This window comes from Carassius auratus, unplaced genomic scaffold, assembly GCF_003368295.1.
Source record: "Carassius auratus strain Wakin unplaced genomic scaffold, ASM336829v1 scaf_tig00216043, whole genome shotgun sequence".
Taxonomy (NCBI): Eukaryota; Metazoa; Chordata; class Actinopteri; order Cypriniformes; family Cyprinidae; genus Carassius; species Carassius auratus.
Genome location: NW_020528376.1, coordinates 105,441 through 119,981, shown reverse-complemented (window position 1 = coordinate 119,981; position 14,541 = coordinate 105,441). Strand labels below are relative to the sequence as shown.

Below are 14,541 nucleotides of genomic sequence, written 5' to 3'. Positions count from 1 at the left end.
AACAAGAGCTTGAACAAGGAGTTGTGCAGCATGTTCCAAAAGAAAGGGCCTGATCTTCTTGATGTCGAATAAAGCAAATCTGCAGGACTGGACAGTTTTAGCAATGTGGTCTGAGAAAGTCAGCTGATCATCAATCATACCTCCAAGGCTTCTGGCTGTTTTTGGAGGAGTAATGGTTGATGTGATAAACTGGATTGTTAAATTGTGATGATGCAGTTCTGCAGTTCTGTCTTGGCAAGGTTGAGTTGAAGGTGATGGTCCTTCATCAATTGTCTGCTAGACAAGCTGAGATGTGAGCAGCTATCATCAGATCATTAGGAAGTAATAAGAGGAAGATTTGATCATTTTTGTCATGTTTTCCTTCCGTTTCTATTTTGTTTTCAGTGGTTAATGTTTTGTGTTTAAAATTCAATAGACAAAATTTCACTGTGGTTTCAAAGTCCACTCCTGGAAGAAGTTTATTGTGCTCTAATCTGAGAGATCAAAAAAGATCTAAAAATGTTTGAGTAAATTCAAAGACGAGACGTCATTGAAAATTAATAACCAAACTAAATACTTCATAATGTGGGATTAAAAGAAATCTCAAAATACAACTGGTAGAATTATGGTATATCAATATTTGTGTATAATGGTGGTACTTCACCTCCATTCAGCAAGACACTTGACCCAACATTTGTCCAGAGGTACTATTCCTGCATTTAGTGACTATTTATAAATTGATTAATTTGTCAAAGAAATTCCTATACATTCAGATTTATTTCTATAGCCATTTTAACATGAAATCATTCCAAAACAGAGCCACAACTTTCAGTGAGCAAACCAATGGATTTCTCTTACAACACACACAACAAAGTAGATAAACAACAAAGCAACAACAAAGTAGCTTATTGGGGATCATTTAAACCGAGATGCATTTCTAATTATTAAAACACCTTTTTTTGTAGAAGTGAAAGCTTATTCCATGTAAACTGTATGTCTGTATCAGTAACATGATTCTAATGTGTCTGACTGTTTATGCTAACACTCACAAAGTTTTTAAGTCTTACTAGCTTTTACATTTGCACAATTTAAATATAAACAGGGATACTGAGGACAAATGATTTGAAATTGTTATGTATTGTTCTGTAATTGTGGATGTAAATGTACTCATTGCCACAATGACTCTCCCGGCTGCAGTGATGCAAATAGGAGACCAGGATGGCCGAGTGGTTAAGGCGTTGGACTTAAGATCCAATGGACACATGTCCTCGTGGGTTCAAACCCCACTCCTGGTAAACACCTTTCTTTAAGAAACCCAAAAATATGGTCCCCGTGAGGTGACATGTCTGGTTCACGTAATTATGTCATGGCCACGACATAATAACTCGTGGGAACATGGTAATATGTTGTGGCCAGGAGATAACTTTGTTGAGGTAGCAACATCCTTATGTCGTGGCCTCATTTCTCGTGGCCACGACTTCTTATGGTGAGGGAAGGACATATTTTTCTCATGGCCATCAGTTTAATGCTTAAACAAACCTACAATCTTGTAAGTACATTAACTGATTGTCTTTTTCTTGTAATATTTTTATATTGTTATTATTATTATTAGCCTATATTATTGTTTATATTTTTATATTTGTTTATATTAATTTGATCCCTTAATTTTCAATCTCTTTATTTAACATTCTGAATAATTTTGTAAATAATAGCCTACTGAAAATGCTCGACATACCAATTAAGCATTGATTATGATGCCTGGAATTTTTGCTGGAGTGCAGTTTCAATATAGATCATTTTTTGTAATCGAGCTACTCCAGTTACTCAAGGAGTCGTGTCAGCCCTAATCCCAATACATCATAAACAGTCTCTCCACACTAGTGGTTCCAGATTTCTCACTACCATGGTGTTATAATCAGAGAAAAACCCGCCCATGACAGACTCTGCCCTATTAGCATATACACAGCCCTGAGTGAGAAGCAGCAGTCCGCCATTACTGTTCTCTTGCTGTAGCTGCTGGAGGTACAATGCTAAAGAGCAATTAAAAGTGTTGTGATTTGGGATGCACCAAAGAACACAGGAGTCTCCATAGGCCGCTGAGGACACGGTGGTTAAATGTAATTTTCGAAGGAAATATCCTCCCCAAAAAAGAAAACAACAACAAAAAAAAGCTCTTGAAGCTCCGCTCTCTTCTGAAAAGCACCAGCTCATTTTCACCTTAGGGGGACAAATACTGCGCGTTTTGGCTCATATCCTAAACAATTACAATTTTACAGAGCTATGAAAAAATAATCTGTGGGGGATTTTGATATAAAACTTCACATACACACTCTGAGGACATCAGAGAACAATTGGAAATATTGTATAAATGCATTCTATGGCACCTTTAATGTTAATCCTTAAATGTTTTATCCATTTTTGATAATCCTGGGTTGCTATTGTCACACAGGTTTGTTTACGCATTAAACTCGTGTCCACAAGAAAAATATGTAGTTCCTTCAACATAAGAATTTGTTAAGGATGTCGTTCCCTTCAAAATGTTATTGTGGCCATGCCATAATATCACATTCCCACAAGTTAATATGACATTCCCATTAATTAATATCATGTGGACACGACATTATAACTCATGGGAACGTGATAATATGTTGTAAAAAAAAAACTAAGTGAACCGACCATGTCATCTCCCGGGGACCGTACATAATTAAAGCTGCGGTAGGGAACTTTTGACGCTCTAGCGGTTAATAAACAGAACTGCTTGCGTCCTGCGAAAGAACATCGTAGCCGGAACTACTTCTCTCTGTTTATGTCTATGAAGAATCACAAAGGTACTGGGTTACTCCGCCGCGGTATCCCCGAAGCAATTTAAAATAGTCCGAATATAAACACTTATTATAGGTGCACCCTAGTGATTCAGGACAAGCCAAAAACACGGTTTGGAAAATGGATTCATGGTGTACTTGCCTATTATATACATTTTTCTACATTTTGAACACAAACAAAGTTACGGACCGCAGCTCTGATTGGTTATTTTTTACCGGGAGCGATGGAGTTTCTGCAAATGGCAATAGGACCACTGGGAGGAGCCAGAGGAGCTTGATTTTTTCACAGATTATCTGTCTCATATTCTACTGTCAGGACATAATGACAGGTTTAATAAATATTTAAAAAATATTTTTTTTTACAAAAGTTCCCTACAGCACCTTTAATAGGCCCTTGCATTTGTATTTACATCACTTTGGTTTTGGGCAAACTGCTCAACAGATCATTAGATATATTATTGATCTGGAATCCTGTTTGCAGATTGGCAAAACGTGACTGTATTGTATCATATAGTATTGAGTTCTGTCAAGTCATCAAAAATACTATAATAATAATAATGAGATTCTGATATAAAAGTAGCTTATAAGACATTTAAAATGATAAAATAATTTCAATTTTGAAGTACTTTATTAGACTAAATACATAAATGTGACTGAAAAGAAAATATAATGCTAAAATAAAAATGTTGGTTATAATAGTCTATCTGAGTATTAATCGTATTAATGTGCAGCTGTTAGCTCGGGCACAAGGGCAGAATGTTTCCTTGCAACGTAGTATAGGAATGTACCATCTCTGTTCTGAGGGGTGACGTACATTCAAAGGTCTGCATTTTAATAACACTTACCAACTCGTACTTGTTGTATAAGATTAAAATAAACACTTTAGTCAAGTATACACATATTATAATGCTAAACCTGTATATCCTACATCGCGTCTTGTCATATGAAGAGTGACAATTTAAGGAGAACCCCTCCGTCAGCTATTAGGGCGAGTCACCTGGTTTCCTCTATCTCTTTCTGTATTACGGAGTACGGCGGATAAGTTCAACTCGAACCGCTTGTCACTTAACAAACTCTTCGAAAGTAAGTCAAACTTTAGTTTTCACTAACATTATAGTGGTAAATATATTTCACCTTTATAGTTACAGTTGAAGTGTTCCGCTGTGAGTGTCGCGCCACGTGGCTTCATATGAAACTCATCCGAGTTTAATCCGCTGCAGAATTTTAACCTCCTAACGTTAATTTAACGTACTTCAGTAGACTGCATACGCATCACACACGTATACAGTTAATTAGACGTGAATAAAAAACTAATGTTTCACGAGTCTCATGTGTTTATAAAACTTTAGCATGTGGAGTTGACAGTGACAGCACGCATGAAGTTTCAGTGTATTTTTCATGTGTATGAACAGGTTGGATCACATAATGCATCTGTAACGGATCTGTATGTGTCATCTAATCCTGACCTACAGGTCTCTGCTGGTTTAAATCTGGGTTATTAGACGTGTAACTCTGGTTTATTTGCTCTTTGTGTCCTACAAACCAGTTTCAGTCACAGTGCCTCCCCTTTTTTAATATGTATGTATAAAACGGGCATCTATTTCTCTTGGTGATATGAATTTCACTACGTTTTAAAGACCAGTGTATATTTAATGACATTGCATGAATATAAAATAAAGTTAAATAATATTTAGTTTCATTCTTTGCATTTAAAGACCACTTGATGGGGATGGCAAACAATGAAATGTAACTTTTTAATTACTTAATGGTGTTTTAAACACAATTTTTGTCTCCCAACACTGGACACTGTGTAACCAAGTACACCTAAGTATTTAAATAATGTCGTTCACTACTTGTATTAAATTTATGTGAATTTGAGAACAAAAACTGTCTTTACACATTTTGCATCTGACTGGGCTGCGATAGCTGCAATCTGGCTCTGTCTTTTGTGGGCCACTGGTGTCAGTACTTGGAGATCATTTCTTAGCGCCCTCCTAGTAATAGTTTAAATGCTCATTGATAAAAGGAAGGTGAAAAGCCCTGTCAGCACTTGTTTGCTCTGAAAAACTCAGCAGATGAGTTTGGAAATGCAATGGATGGTGTGTTTGTGATTGAATCTCAGACTAAAGAATACTTACTAGTAGTTTAGGAGTTTGGATTTAGTCAGAGTTTGAATTGACCGTTCACAGTGAGCTTGATTGACAGGCAATCTGACCAGTCAGAATGTGGATATTTTCACTCGTTCATTCCATTCTGAAAATCAGGGTTCAGAAAAAGAAGGTTGTTTCCATCATGGTCTGACCTCTCAGGGCATTAGTTTAGAGAAGGTTTGGTTCAACCGTGGCATATATGAGCAGGCAGACGATTCTTATCAATCCTTGTTGAGCGCAGGGACTGGGACACCTCAGGTTTTTTCATCCCTAAAAGATTGAATTCCCCATACCATTGTCTTCAGGGCTAAATGCAATGTTGCACGACAACTGCAAGAGGAGGAGAACCAAACATACACCCATTCCTATGCATCACATCAACAGCAGCAGGGTTCAACCCATCAGCGCTCCTCGTCTGAACCCGATCGGCAGCTCCCAAAAAGTCTTCTCTGAGACCGAACGCACCCCTCAGGAAAGGGACAAGTATAGCTAGTTTAGGGAGATGGGACAGTTGACTTTTTACGGAACTACATTCTCATTTATTGAACTGTGTGTCTTGTAAGTTGTTTGTGGATTTTATTAAATATTTTTCACCTTTCAAAAGCTTCAACCTGGTTTGTGTCCCCTTTGGCTGCTGGGTGAATGCTGATCAGTGTAAATCTAATCCGAGGGCTTTGGCACGCAAAATCTGTCCCATTGTCTCTAAACCGTGTCAGCAAAAAATAAATGAAAGGCGTTTTAGTGGTTGAGTGAACTTTTACAATCAATCCAAATAACAGTTCTACAAACTCTATGTGAATGCAAGACCTAATATAATATAACATAAAATAATTAAGTTTTTCCTGCATCATGTAGTTGTTTTTTATGGGGAATATGAGTTTACTATTGATCATCTGCAGTCTTTAATTTATCGTTCTGAATAACTGTTTCTGACTCTGACAGTGAAGGCCTGTTCACGCTAAGAATGAAATGGTTAGATCAGAACGAGTAAGTAATGAAGGGTTTGTTCACAACAAGAGCTCTTTGACTTGCTTGATACAAAGATGCAGTGCATCTCACAATAAATTTTACTCACTAATGCAAAAATACTAGCCATCTGATAATACTACTTTCACTTGCTTAAAGAAGTGTCTGAATGTATGGAAATGTACGGTATAATGAATAGTATGTTTGTATTAAATTGTGATAGGTAAATTCTACGCAGAATGCAAGCGCTGTGATTGGTCTGCTAGAGCCCCTTCCTCCGATTTTTGTGTTTTATATGTACACTTTAATATATCTTAATGTTAAACCTTATTATATAAAATGAAACAAAGCATAGAACAAGCTTCTTGTCAATTATTATACTACTTAGAATTGTACATCAGTAGTTGTCTGCAACAAACAATGTTGATCTGCTGTGATACAAGCCACCATCACAGCTATAATGTTACACATAAGTTTTGTTTCTCAACTGTTTACATTAACTTAATAGCTTGTATACCGAGAGTGTTAAGAATAAATTGACTGTTTACATGAATACTGAAGACGTGCATTTTGACATTTTTGTATGTATTTGGCTGTTTATGCACAATAAGGCACGCGCTCTCAGATCCGTCTCTGTGCGCGAGTCCTGAACTGAGCACTTGAATGTTTAAAATTGTAAGGTGCAAATAATAAATTCCGTCGTCTGTTGCAAGCGTAATCATTTCCCATATTACAAGCATGGAAACTGTGGGAATCGGCCCCGTGCCAAAAATCGAACCCTGTGTGAACTAAAACAATATTTGAGTACAAAAAAAGAGTGCTTGAATGTGGTAAAATCTCTAATAATGATTTCTGTACTGAAATTATAATTGTAAGGATCCAAAATTAAGAGAACCAATAGAAAATAAAAAATTTGGTAACCACTATATGACCATAATGTGTGGTAATATAGTGGAGGACATATGCATTCATATATATGGATGGTGCTTGGCTTGTTTGGCTTCATTTATACTTGTTTGGATAAGGCTTATGCACACTCCTGAATGAATTACATGACAAATGAATGAAAGGCATTTCAATTCCACCCCCCCCCCCCTGCTTTTTTCTAAAGCTCAGTGCTTGCTCTTTGACACAAACTCTCACGTCTCATTTTTCTTTTTTAGCATCACAATGAGTGGACTTCAGGGACTCGCCCAGGAGAACATCTGGTTCGACAAGTCCAGATACGACGAGGCTGAGAAACGCTTCTACGAGGGCGAGAACGGCATCCCGCAAACATCTCAGGTACTGCCCCCTACAGACCCGGATGTCAGAGCAAAGCACAATTCGAGGGTCTAAAATGTCCTAATTTGGGTTTTCACACAAACTGGTAATTGTCTCATTGAATGAGGGTGACAGAATTCTCATGGAGAGGCATGAATTCCTGTTTACTCTACTGCTGTACGTCCATCTATCATCTGCTTTTCCAGGTTTTTCTTTAAGCTCCTAATAGTCTGCACTGACAGCGCTTCTGTACACACCTGTGTATTTTTGTTTGCTTGCTTGCTTGCTTACTCTCTGCCTCTTGCTGGTTTGTTTGACATGGGCCTTTTTACCCCGGTATACCCTTCCAGGAGAAAGATGCTAGTTCCATCCTGCAGGACATTGCTAAAGCCCGACAGAATATCCAGCAATCCCTAGCCGGAGTGAGTACTGCCCCCAAAATATGAAAGTAATCTCATTATTGGAGCATACTGAATTGGTACTGTAATCTTCTTGTGAAGCGCATTTAACTACTCAATAACTGTCGTCCTGCATGGGACCAGTTTGAAGGGCTGATTTAATTCCACTTTATGAAGCTTTAATAAGTTGGAGGTGAAGTTAACTGAACAGTTTTTAGTTCAGCTGCCGATCACACACAAGACTGAAGCTACAGTACAAACACTCGCCCTCCCTAAATGTCCCAGTGCTATTTTAGTATGTTTACAGAACCCTCTCTGAGCCCCTGGCAGGGAGAGAAAAAAATCAGCTGCAGTTCTGGATTAATAAACTGTGCATGGAGATTACTAACCCATGTACACACTTCATGAATTTTATAAGGATTTGGCAGATTAATGTTTGTTTCGTTCTGAATTTAAATGTAAACATGAAATTATTTAAATTATTTTTAATTATTCAAAAAAATTAAAAATAAATTGATGCTGGAATATCTTTGATTTCAAAGATTGATCCCTTACATTAATGTTTGTTAATTATAATTTTATAGTGTCAACAAGGAAATTTGGATAAATGTCAGTGGGCAGTATTTAGTAAGTAAATTCATTTTGTGGATTGGTTTTTATTTTCTTGAAAACACCTAAATGATCAAAATGTATTGCCAGATAGATAAAAGTTTGAATCAGATTGGATGTGAATAGTTTTGAATGGGCCTTTACATTTGAGAAGTGAAATATTGAACTTGAAATGTTTTGCTTTTTGCTAGGGGTGCTCCAAACACGATCGGCCGATCGTTATGAGCATCTCGTCAGTAAAGCCGGTTCTCTAATCAGCGTTTAATTCCATCAGTTGCGTGATTTCACACAGAGCAGCTGTTACTACAGAGAGCCGTTGTTAATAGAGAAGATGCGCAAATCCACTTCATTTTCAGCGTTTTTTGGCGCATCTTCTCAGTTAACAACGGCTCTGTGTAGTAACAGCTGCTCTATGTGAAATCACGCACCTGATGGAATTAACCGCTGATTAGAAAACCGGCTTTACTGATGAGATGCGCATTAACGATCGGCCGATCGTGATCGGAGCACCCCTACTTTTTGCTAAATTTATTAAATTTGTTAACTATTTTGGGCTCAGAATTTGGGGCATCGGACCGATTAAATAGAACTTCTAATATGCTGCACTCATTTTTTTTTACTTTTTTTTTAAAGGCTCCATAAATTTCCCAAAACAGAGAGAAGCTCCCACAGTCTTTTCTCACTGATGCTGCAGTATTTGGTTCTTCTGTCAGCAGTTACTTGACACCTTTCTTATCAAAACAATATGATTACTAGACACTTAAGAAAACTCAAATGCATTGATTAAGAATCAGAGTTCACCTCAAATATTTTAAATGGTCCAATTGTGTGCACCTAAAAGCACTTGGCTGTAGTAAACGGTCTTGTCGTGCAAGTATGTCTAGCAAGATCTCCTTCCTAGCATGACATCTTTTGTTGTGTTTGTGCATGTGCAGGATGTTAGTGTGTGTTTGTGGTTAACGCTTTTGTGCAAGCTACATGTTCTGTTCAAGCAAACCGAGCTCACGGTTAGGAAAGATATATGCACAAATCAAACACTGTTTACAAGTTAAAACAGTCCTAAAAACACATGTGGGTGGATTTTATGTGAGAGGACAACAGGAGATGGACTTTATCACTGGAGGAAGAATTATGGATTACAGACCAGAAGCAACATGTTACAGTTAAAGTGATGTAATGCTAAATTTCTTCAAATCTGTTCTGATGTTGAAACCAACTCCTCTACATCTTGCATGGCCTGAGGATGAGTATATTTTAAGCAGATTTTCATTTTTGGGTGATCTTGTCCTTTTAAATGAGCCGTGTTGTAACATGAAGGTCATTAAATAACCAGTTTAAAGTGAAGCAAAAAACTGAGGGCCAAAGAAAACATTTAATGCATGCATGCATCTCCTCTCTGATCGCTTTCTTTCTTTGCATTTTAATAGAGCAACACTCTGTTGTTGTCATAGTAGTTTATCTCTGTGTCTTTCTCTGATTTGTTTTCTGGTTGTGGTGGTTAAATGTAAAACTTTCAGGTGAAGACTGCTCTACATGGTAGTAAAGGGCACACTCGCGCACAAAAACCACGGGAGAGGAAGACCGTAAGTGCAGTGCTGCGGTTCAGGCTGACGTCTGTGTGAAAAGCATGTGAATGGAGCCTGGAGCAGTGTGGATCATATACCCATTACTGCCTGACACTTTCAAAACAGCCTGTTTTCTGTGAGACGGGTGTTTTAAGAACATCATGCATGACTGTTTTCATGCATTGGTTTAATGTTTTAGCCTTCACCAAAGTAAACTGCATGCAAATTCAGTGTTTCAAACGGAAACCACATTATTCAAAATATTATACTATCATGCTTCCACATGATTTTCTGTGGTTTTTGAGGTTGACAAACCTTTTGTTTGCATGTCTGCAGTCGCAGCCCTGCATGGTGTGTTTTTTTGCAGTAAGCGCCCTGAGATGTAATTCACTAACGTTCAGTTCTCCTCCATCTGATTTGCAGAGTCAGAATGCCAGCAAGTCCGAGGATCAGAGTGAGCTGGTCTCTCGTCTAAAGAGTCTGGAACTGGACAATAAGAATCTGCACAAAGGTACGCATTAGAAGACACCGACAGACATGATGGCTGTTCCACAATCAAATGAGTTGCCTACCTAGTCAGCAATTTCCCAGTTCCTGATGTGAAGTCTGTTGGATGCTGCATTAGGGGTGTTCACAAACAACAGTGATTTGCAGTGACAAAGAGATGATGGAGGTCATTCGTTCTCAATGTGTGTTGACAGTTGTCAACAGAGAATGTGGTCATGTCCATAAATGCAGCACAGCTGAGAAACGTTCAGCTTTATGCAAATGAGGAATGATGCAGCAACTACTAATCTTCTGAACTTTCAATTTGTGTTCGTGATTGTGTTGAAGCTGCTCGTGATCATTGTGAGATTAACAGAGCTGTTGCTTTCCCAGTGGTGGATGATCTGAGAGCAGTGCTGTCCAAACTGGAGACCAGAATGGCTGTACTGGAAAAGAGCCAAGCGCCTGCTTCAAAGACTGTTACCGTTACAAAGGTAGATGTGAGATCCTGCCTCTTTGAACTCATATTTGTGCACTGAACAAATTCAGCTATCATTCATAATCCTTTCATCTGAAGGCTGCTCCTGTCCAGAAGCCCAAGGTTGAGAAACACAATGGCGCTGACGATGACGATGATGATATTGACCTCTTTGGCAGTGATGAGGAAGATGAGGAGGCAGAGCGCATCAAAGCAGAGAGGGTGAAGGAATACGCCCAGAGGAAAGCCAAAAAACCAGCCCTCATAGCCAAATCCTCTATCCTGCTGGACGTCAAACCTGTATGAGACCGCACTCACAATCTTTAAAGTGTCAAGTATAATTCCTCAGTTTCTAATATATGGTTTTTCATTGATCAGTGGGACGACGAGACGGATATGTCGAAGCTGGAGGAGTGCGTGCGCTCCATACAGATGGACGGCCTCCTGTGGGGAGCCTCTAAGCTGGTTCCTGTCGGCTATGGCATCAAAAAGCTGCAGATCAGCTGTGTGGTAGAAGATGATAAAGTGGGAACAGACATTCTGGAAGAGGAGATCACCAAATTTGAGGATTACGTAAGTGCAGGATGAATCTGAGAATGTTTCACCTCAAAATCAAAAGAAAAGCTGTATGTTGTATAAAGAAAATGAAATACAAGTTGTTTTTGTATTGTGCCTTTATATTAGATTCCACTTACAGTACTTTAATCCAGTAATCGTTTTATATATTGCAGTAAAATAGTTATAATTTTATAATGATGTGTGCTTTGCAAATATATTATTACATTAAAGTAACTTTAATAAAATAATTTTAAGAAAATGTGTGAGGGGAAAAATACAATTTGTCAAGAAAATAAAGAGATAATATACCATGAAAAAAAAATATATTGGCCTTAAATATAGGCTAAATGTATGCATTATATTGTATTTGGTACATTTTAAAAGCAAAATCAGTTTTTTTATATATTGTATATATTGCAGTAAAATATATTCTAAAAATTTTTTATATTCCATAAACACTTGACAGATGTATTTATTGCTTGACATAAATTTTTAAAAACAAAGGACAAATTATAAGGACAAATGAACAGTTGCCATGAAAAAATATTAATAAATATTAGTAAAATATAAACATAAATATATATAAATATATATATATATATATATTAGGGGTGTAACGGTTCACAAAATTCACGGTTCGGTTCGGTTCAATACACTGATGTCACGGTTCGGTTCGGTACGGTTCGGTACGTTTTAGATACAGCAAAAAGAAAAAATTGGCAGATAAATTTCCTTGATTTTTAAAAAAATGTTTTATTTATTAAAACTAACAAAGTATGTGTTTTTTTTACATTGAACAATGATGGAGCTATTCTTTACCCATCTTCTATGGTGTTTTCTTAGCAGCATACTGTATAAAACAAAAATAGCTCCTTATAAAAAATTTTTTTTTAATTAAATGTAATATTGTTGTAGTGGTTATGAACAAATACAAAGATGTAACTCTTTTTATATGGAACTCTATAACTCTTTATATTTAGTGTGTTTTTACTCAATTGGTTCTCTATTTGGGCTTATGTTTTTTGGAACAAAGCAGGAATTACGGTCTGTCTGAAATGGGCTCGTGAAGGAATATTGTAATGGGGCTCAATTACATTAAGCATGTTCTTAAAACCTGCGTTTTCCACTACAGAGTAAGGTCTCATATCCGCGGCTATAACGTAAATGCACCATTCGCTGCGGTGATGTCGGTATACGGAGCCCGGGACGTCACCTGTAGGAGAAAAAAAAGCAATCCGTGGCGACGGTTTTGCAATCCGTCCCCTCAGTTTATAAACCGTACTCACGAATTCATAAACTGTTCACTCGATTTAACAAATCGTGCCCACGGATTAACAAACCGTGCCCACGAATTTCCAATCCGTGCACTTAGATTTTGTAAACCGTACCCTCGGTTTTTGAATCCGTACCCACGAATTCATAATCCGTGCTCACGCTTTCGCTATCCGTTTCCTCGGATTTGTAAACCGTACTCACGGATTCATGCAGCAAACTCCTACGTGTTAACATACAGTTTTATTGAATATTATTATGTGGAATAGGTTTACAGCAAAGTGTCTTAAGTGATTCTCTATCAAGTGTAGTACGAGGTGGAATACAAAGATTTAATAAGAAAGATGCGCATTAAAATCTTGTTCAATTGCTGATAATCTATAATAGCACTTGATTATTATTGTGCAATAAACCTGGCATTGTGACTGACTCTGGAGTAATTTTTTCCTCTTTTGTAAGTTATTTTGGATAAAAGATTCTTATGCATAACCTGTTTAATAATATATAATAATGATACAAATAAAAATAAAGTTATTTTTTATAATTTTAATTTGTAGGCTAAATAAATGAGTACAAGACAGTAAAAATATTTGTCATAAAATAATTTGTGAATTGCTTTATTTTTAAATAACCTTTGGACAGTTTTGGAAATGCTTGTGTACAATTCTTTCTTAACATGAAGACTTATTTTTGTGATTTTATTATACTAAGCTCCACCCACCTCACCCCACCTGCCGGAGTTAGATGCATGTTTCACTGTTAAGTGTAAAATGCGTGTCAGTTTTCAAATCCGAGGGAACGGATTGCGAAAGCGTGCGCACGGATTATGAATTCGTGGGTACGGATTCAAAAACCGAGGGTACGGTTTACACAATCTAAACGCACGGACTGGGAATTCGTGGGCACGGTTTGTTAATCCTGGGTACGATTTGTTAAACCGAGTGAACAGTTTATTAATTCATGAGCACGGTTTATAAACTGAGGGGACGGATTGCAAAACCGTCGCCACGGATTGATGTTTTTTCTCTCCTACAGGTGACGTGCGGGGCTCCGTACCGAGCCTTCAGCGCTTACTGAGTGAGCGAGCGCCTGACTGAGTAGCCTAACATAAACATATAAGTTGGTGTTTTTTTTTTCTTCGGGGGTGTCAGGGGCATTGCCTGTTACGTCGTTTGGGTTATTGGGCTACCTTGTTGAACGCATAACATTATATTTCACACACCTTTTTTATTTTCCAAATTTAATTAATTAGGCCAACGAACCGTTCGGTACATAATGCGTACCGAACCGAAAGCCTCGTACCGAACGGTTCAATACGAATATGCGTATCGTTACACCCCTAATATATATATATATATATATTTATAAATATTAGTTCTTCTTGTAGTTTTTATGCTGCAGTAAAATACAGATTTTTTTAAATTATGTATCAATATGCAAGTGTGTGTATTTATTTGTTGCATTGCAGTACTACAGTAACTAATAAATAATTGACATGAAAATAAAACTTATGTAAATTTATATTAAATGAATTATAATGTAAATTATCACAATGACCAAAAATAAATAAATTGCTCTACATTTATTCACAATATACTTTTAAATTTTATTTATGGTTCGGTTCAAGTTCTTGGCCTTTATATTTTTTATTATTATATATTTTTTTAGATTGAAATTTTGATTACATTATAAACTTTTAGAAAAATATTTAAAGATATTATTGACCAATACTACATGAATTCCTCTTTTTGTAGGTCCAGAGTGTCGACATCGCTGCCTTCAACAAGATCTGAGCCTCTCGTCTCAAACAACCACCTCACACTGGGTTACTGCTGCTTTTATATCACACGGTTACCAATAAACTGTTCAGCCACGTCAACCAACTTGCTGTATTCACTGTCTTTATTTATATGCTCTTTATGCATGTCCTGGTTTTACAAATTTTCTTTATATTCACCTTTTTGTTTTTTAATGGTAAGTTCACCCAAAAATGAA

General features: G+C 37.1%; 1 protein-coding gene and 1 non-coding gene across 5 annotated transcripts; both read left to right on the top strand.

Moving 5' to 3' along the window:
- Positions 1-1,191: 1,191 nt before the first annotated feature.
- trnal-uaa (transfer RNA leucine (anticodon UAA)) lies at positions 1,192-1,274 on the top strand. The gene has a single exon. It is a non-coding gene; the product is annotated as a tRNA-Leu (tRNA).
- Positions 1,275-3,738: 2,464 nt separating this feature from the next.
- On the top strand, positions 3,739-14,429 carry LOC113096955 (elongation factor 1-delta-like). Of its 4 annotated transcripts, XM_026262172.1 has the most exons (9): positions 3,739-3,884; positions 7,081-7,201; positions 7,531-7,602; positions 9,705-9,770; positions 10,176-10,263; positions 10,632-10,732; positions 10,816-11,016; positions 11,095-11,289; positions 14,301-14,429. In XM_026262172.1, the coding sequence occupies exons 2-9, from the start codon at positions 7,088-7,090 to the stop codon at positions 14,337-14,339; spliced, it is 876 nt and encodes a 291-aa protein (XP_026117957.1). In that variant the 5' UTR covers positions 3,739-3,884; positions 7,081-7,087; the 3' UTR covers positions 14,340-14,429. The 4 variants fall into 4 exon arrangements, with proteins under 4 accessions (XP_026117957.1, XP_026117959.1, XP_026117958.1 ...); XM_026262174.1 differs by lacking the exon at positions 7,531-7,602; XM_026262173.1 differs by lacking the exon at positions 9,705-9,770.
- Positions 14,430-14,541: the final 112 nt, after the last annotated feature.

Bases quoted from the DNA above. Each gene is read 5' to 3' on its own strand.
- LOC113096955 (XM_026262172.1), top strand. From the start codon at position 7,088: ATGAGTGGACTTCAGGGACTCGCCCAGGAGAACATCTGGTTCGACAAG. The intron at 7,202-7,530 runs GTACTGCCCCCT...ATACCCTTCCAG, and splicing joins GCATCCCGCAAACATCTCAG to GAGAAAGATGCTAGTTCCAT. The intron at 9,771-10,175 runs GTAAGTGCAGTG...TCTGATTTGCAG, and splicing joins AACCACGGGAGAGGAAGACC to AGTCAGAATGCCAGCAAGTC.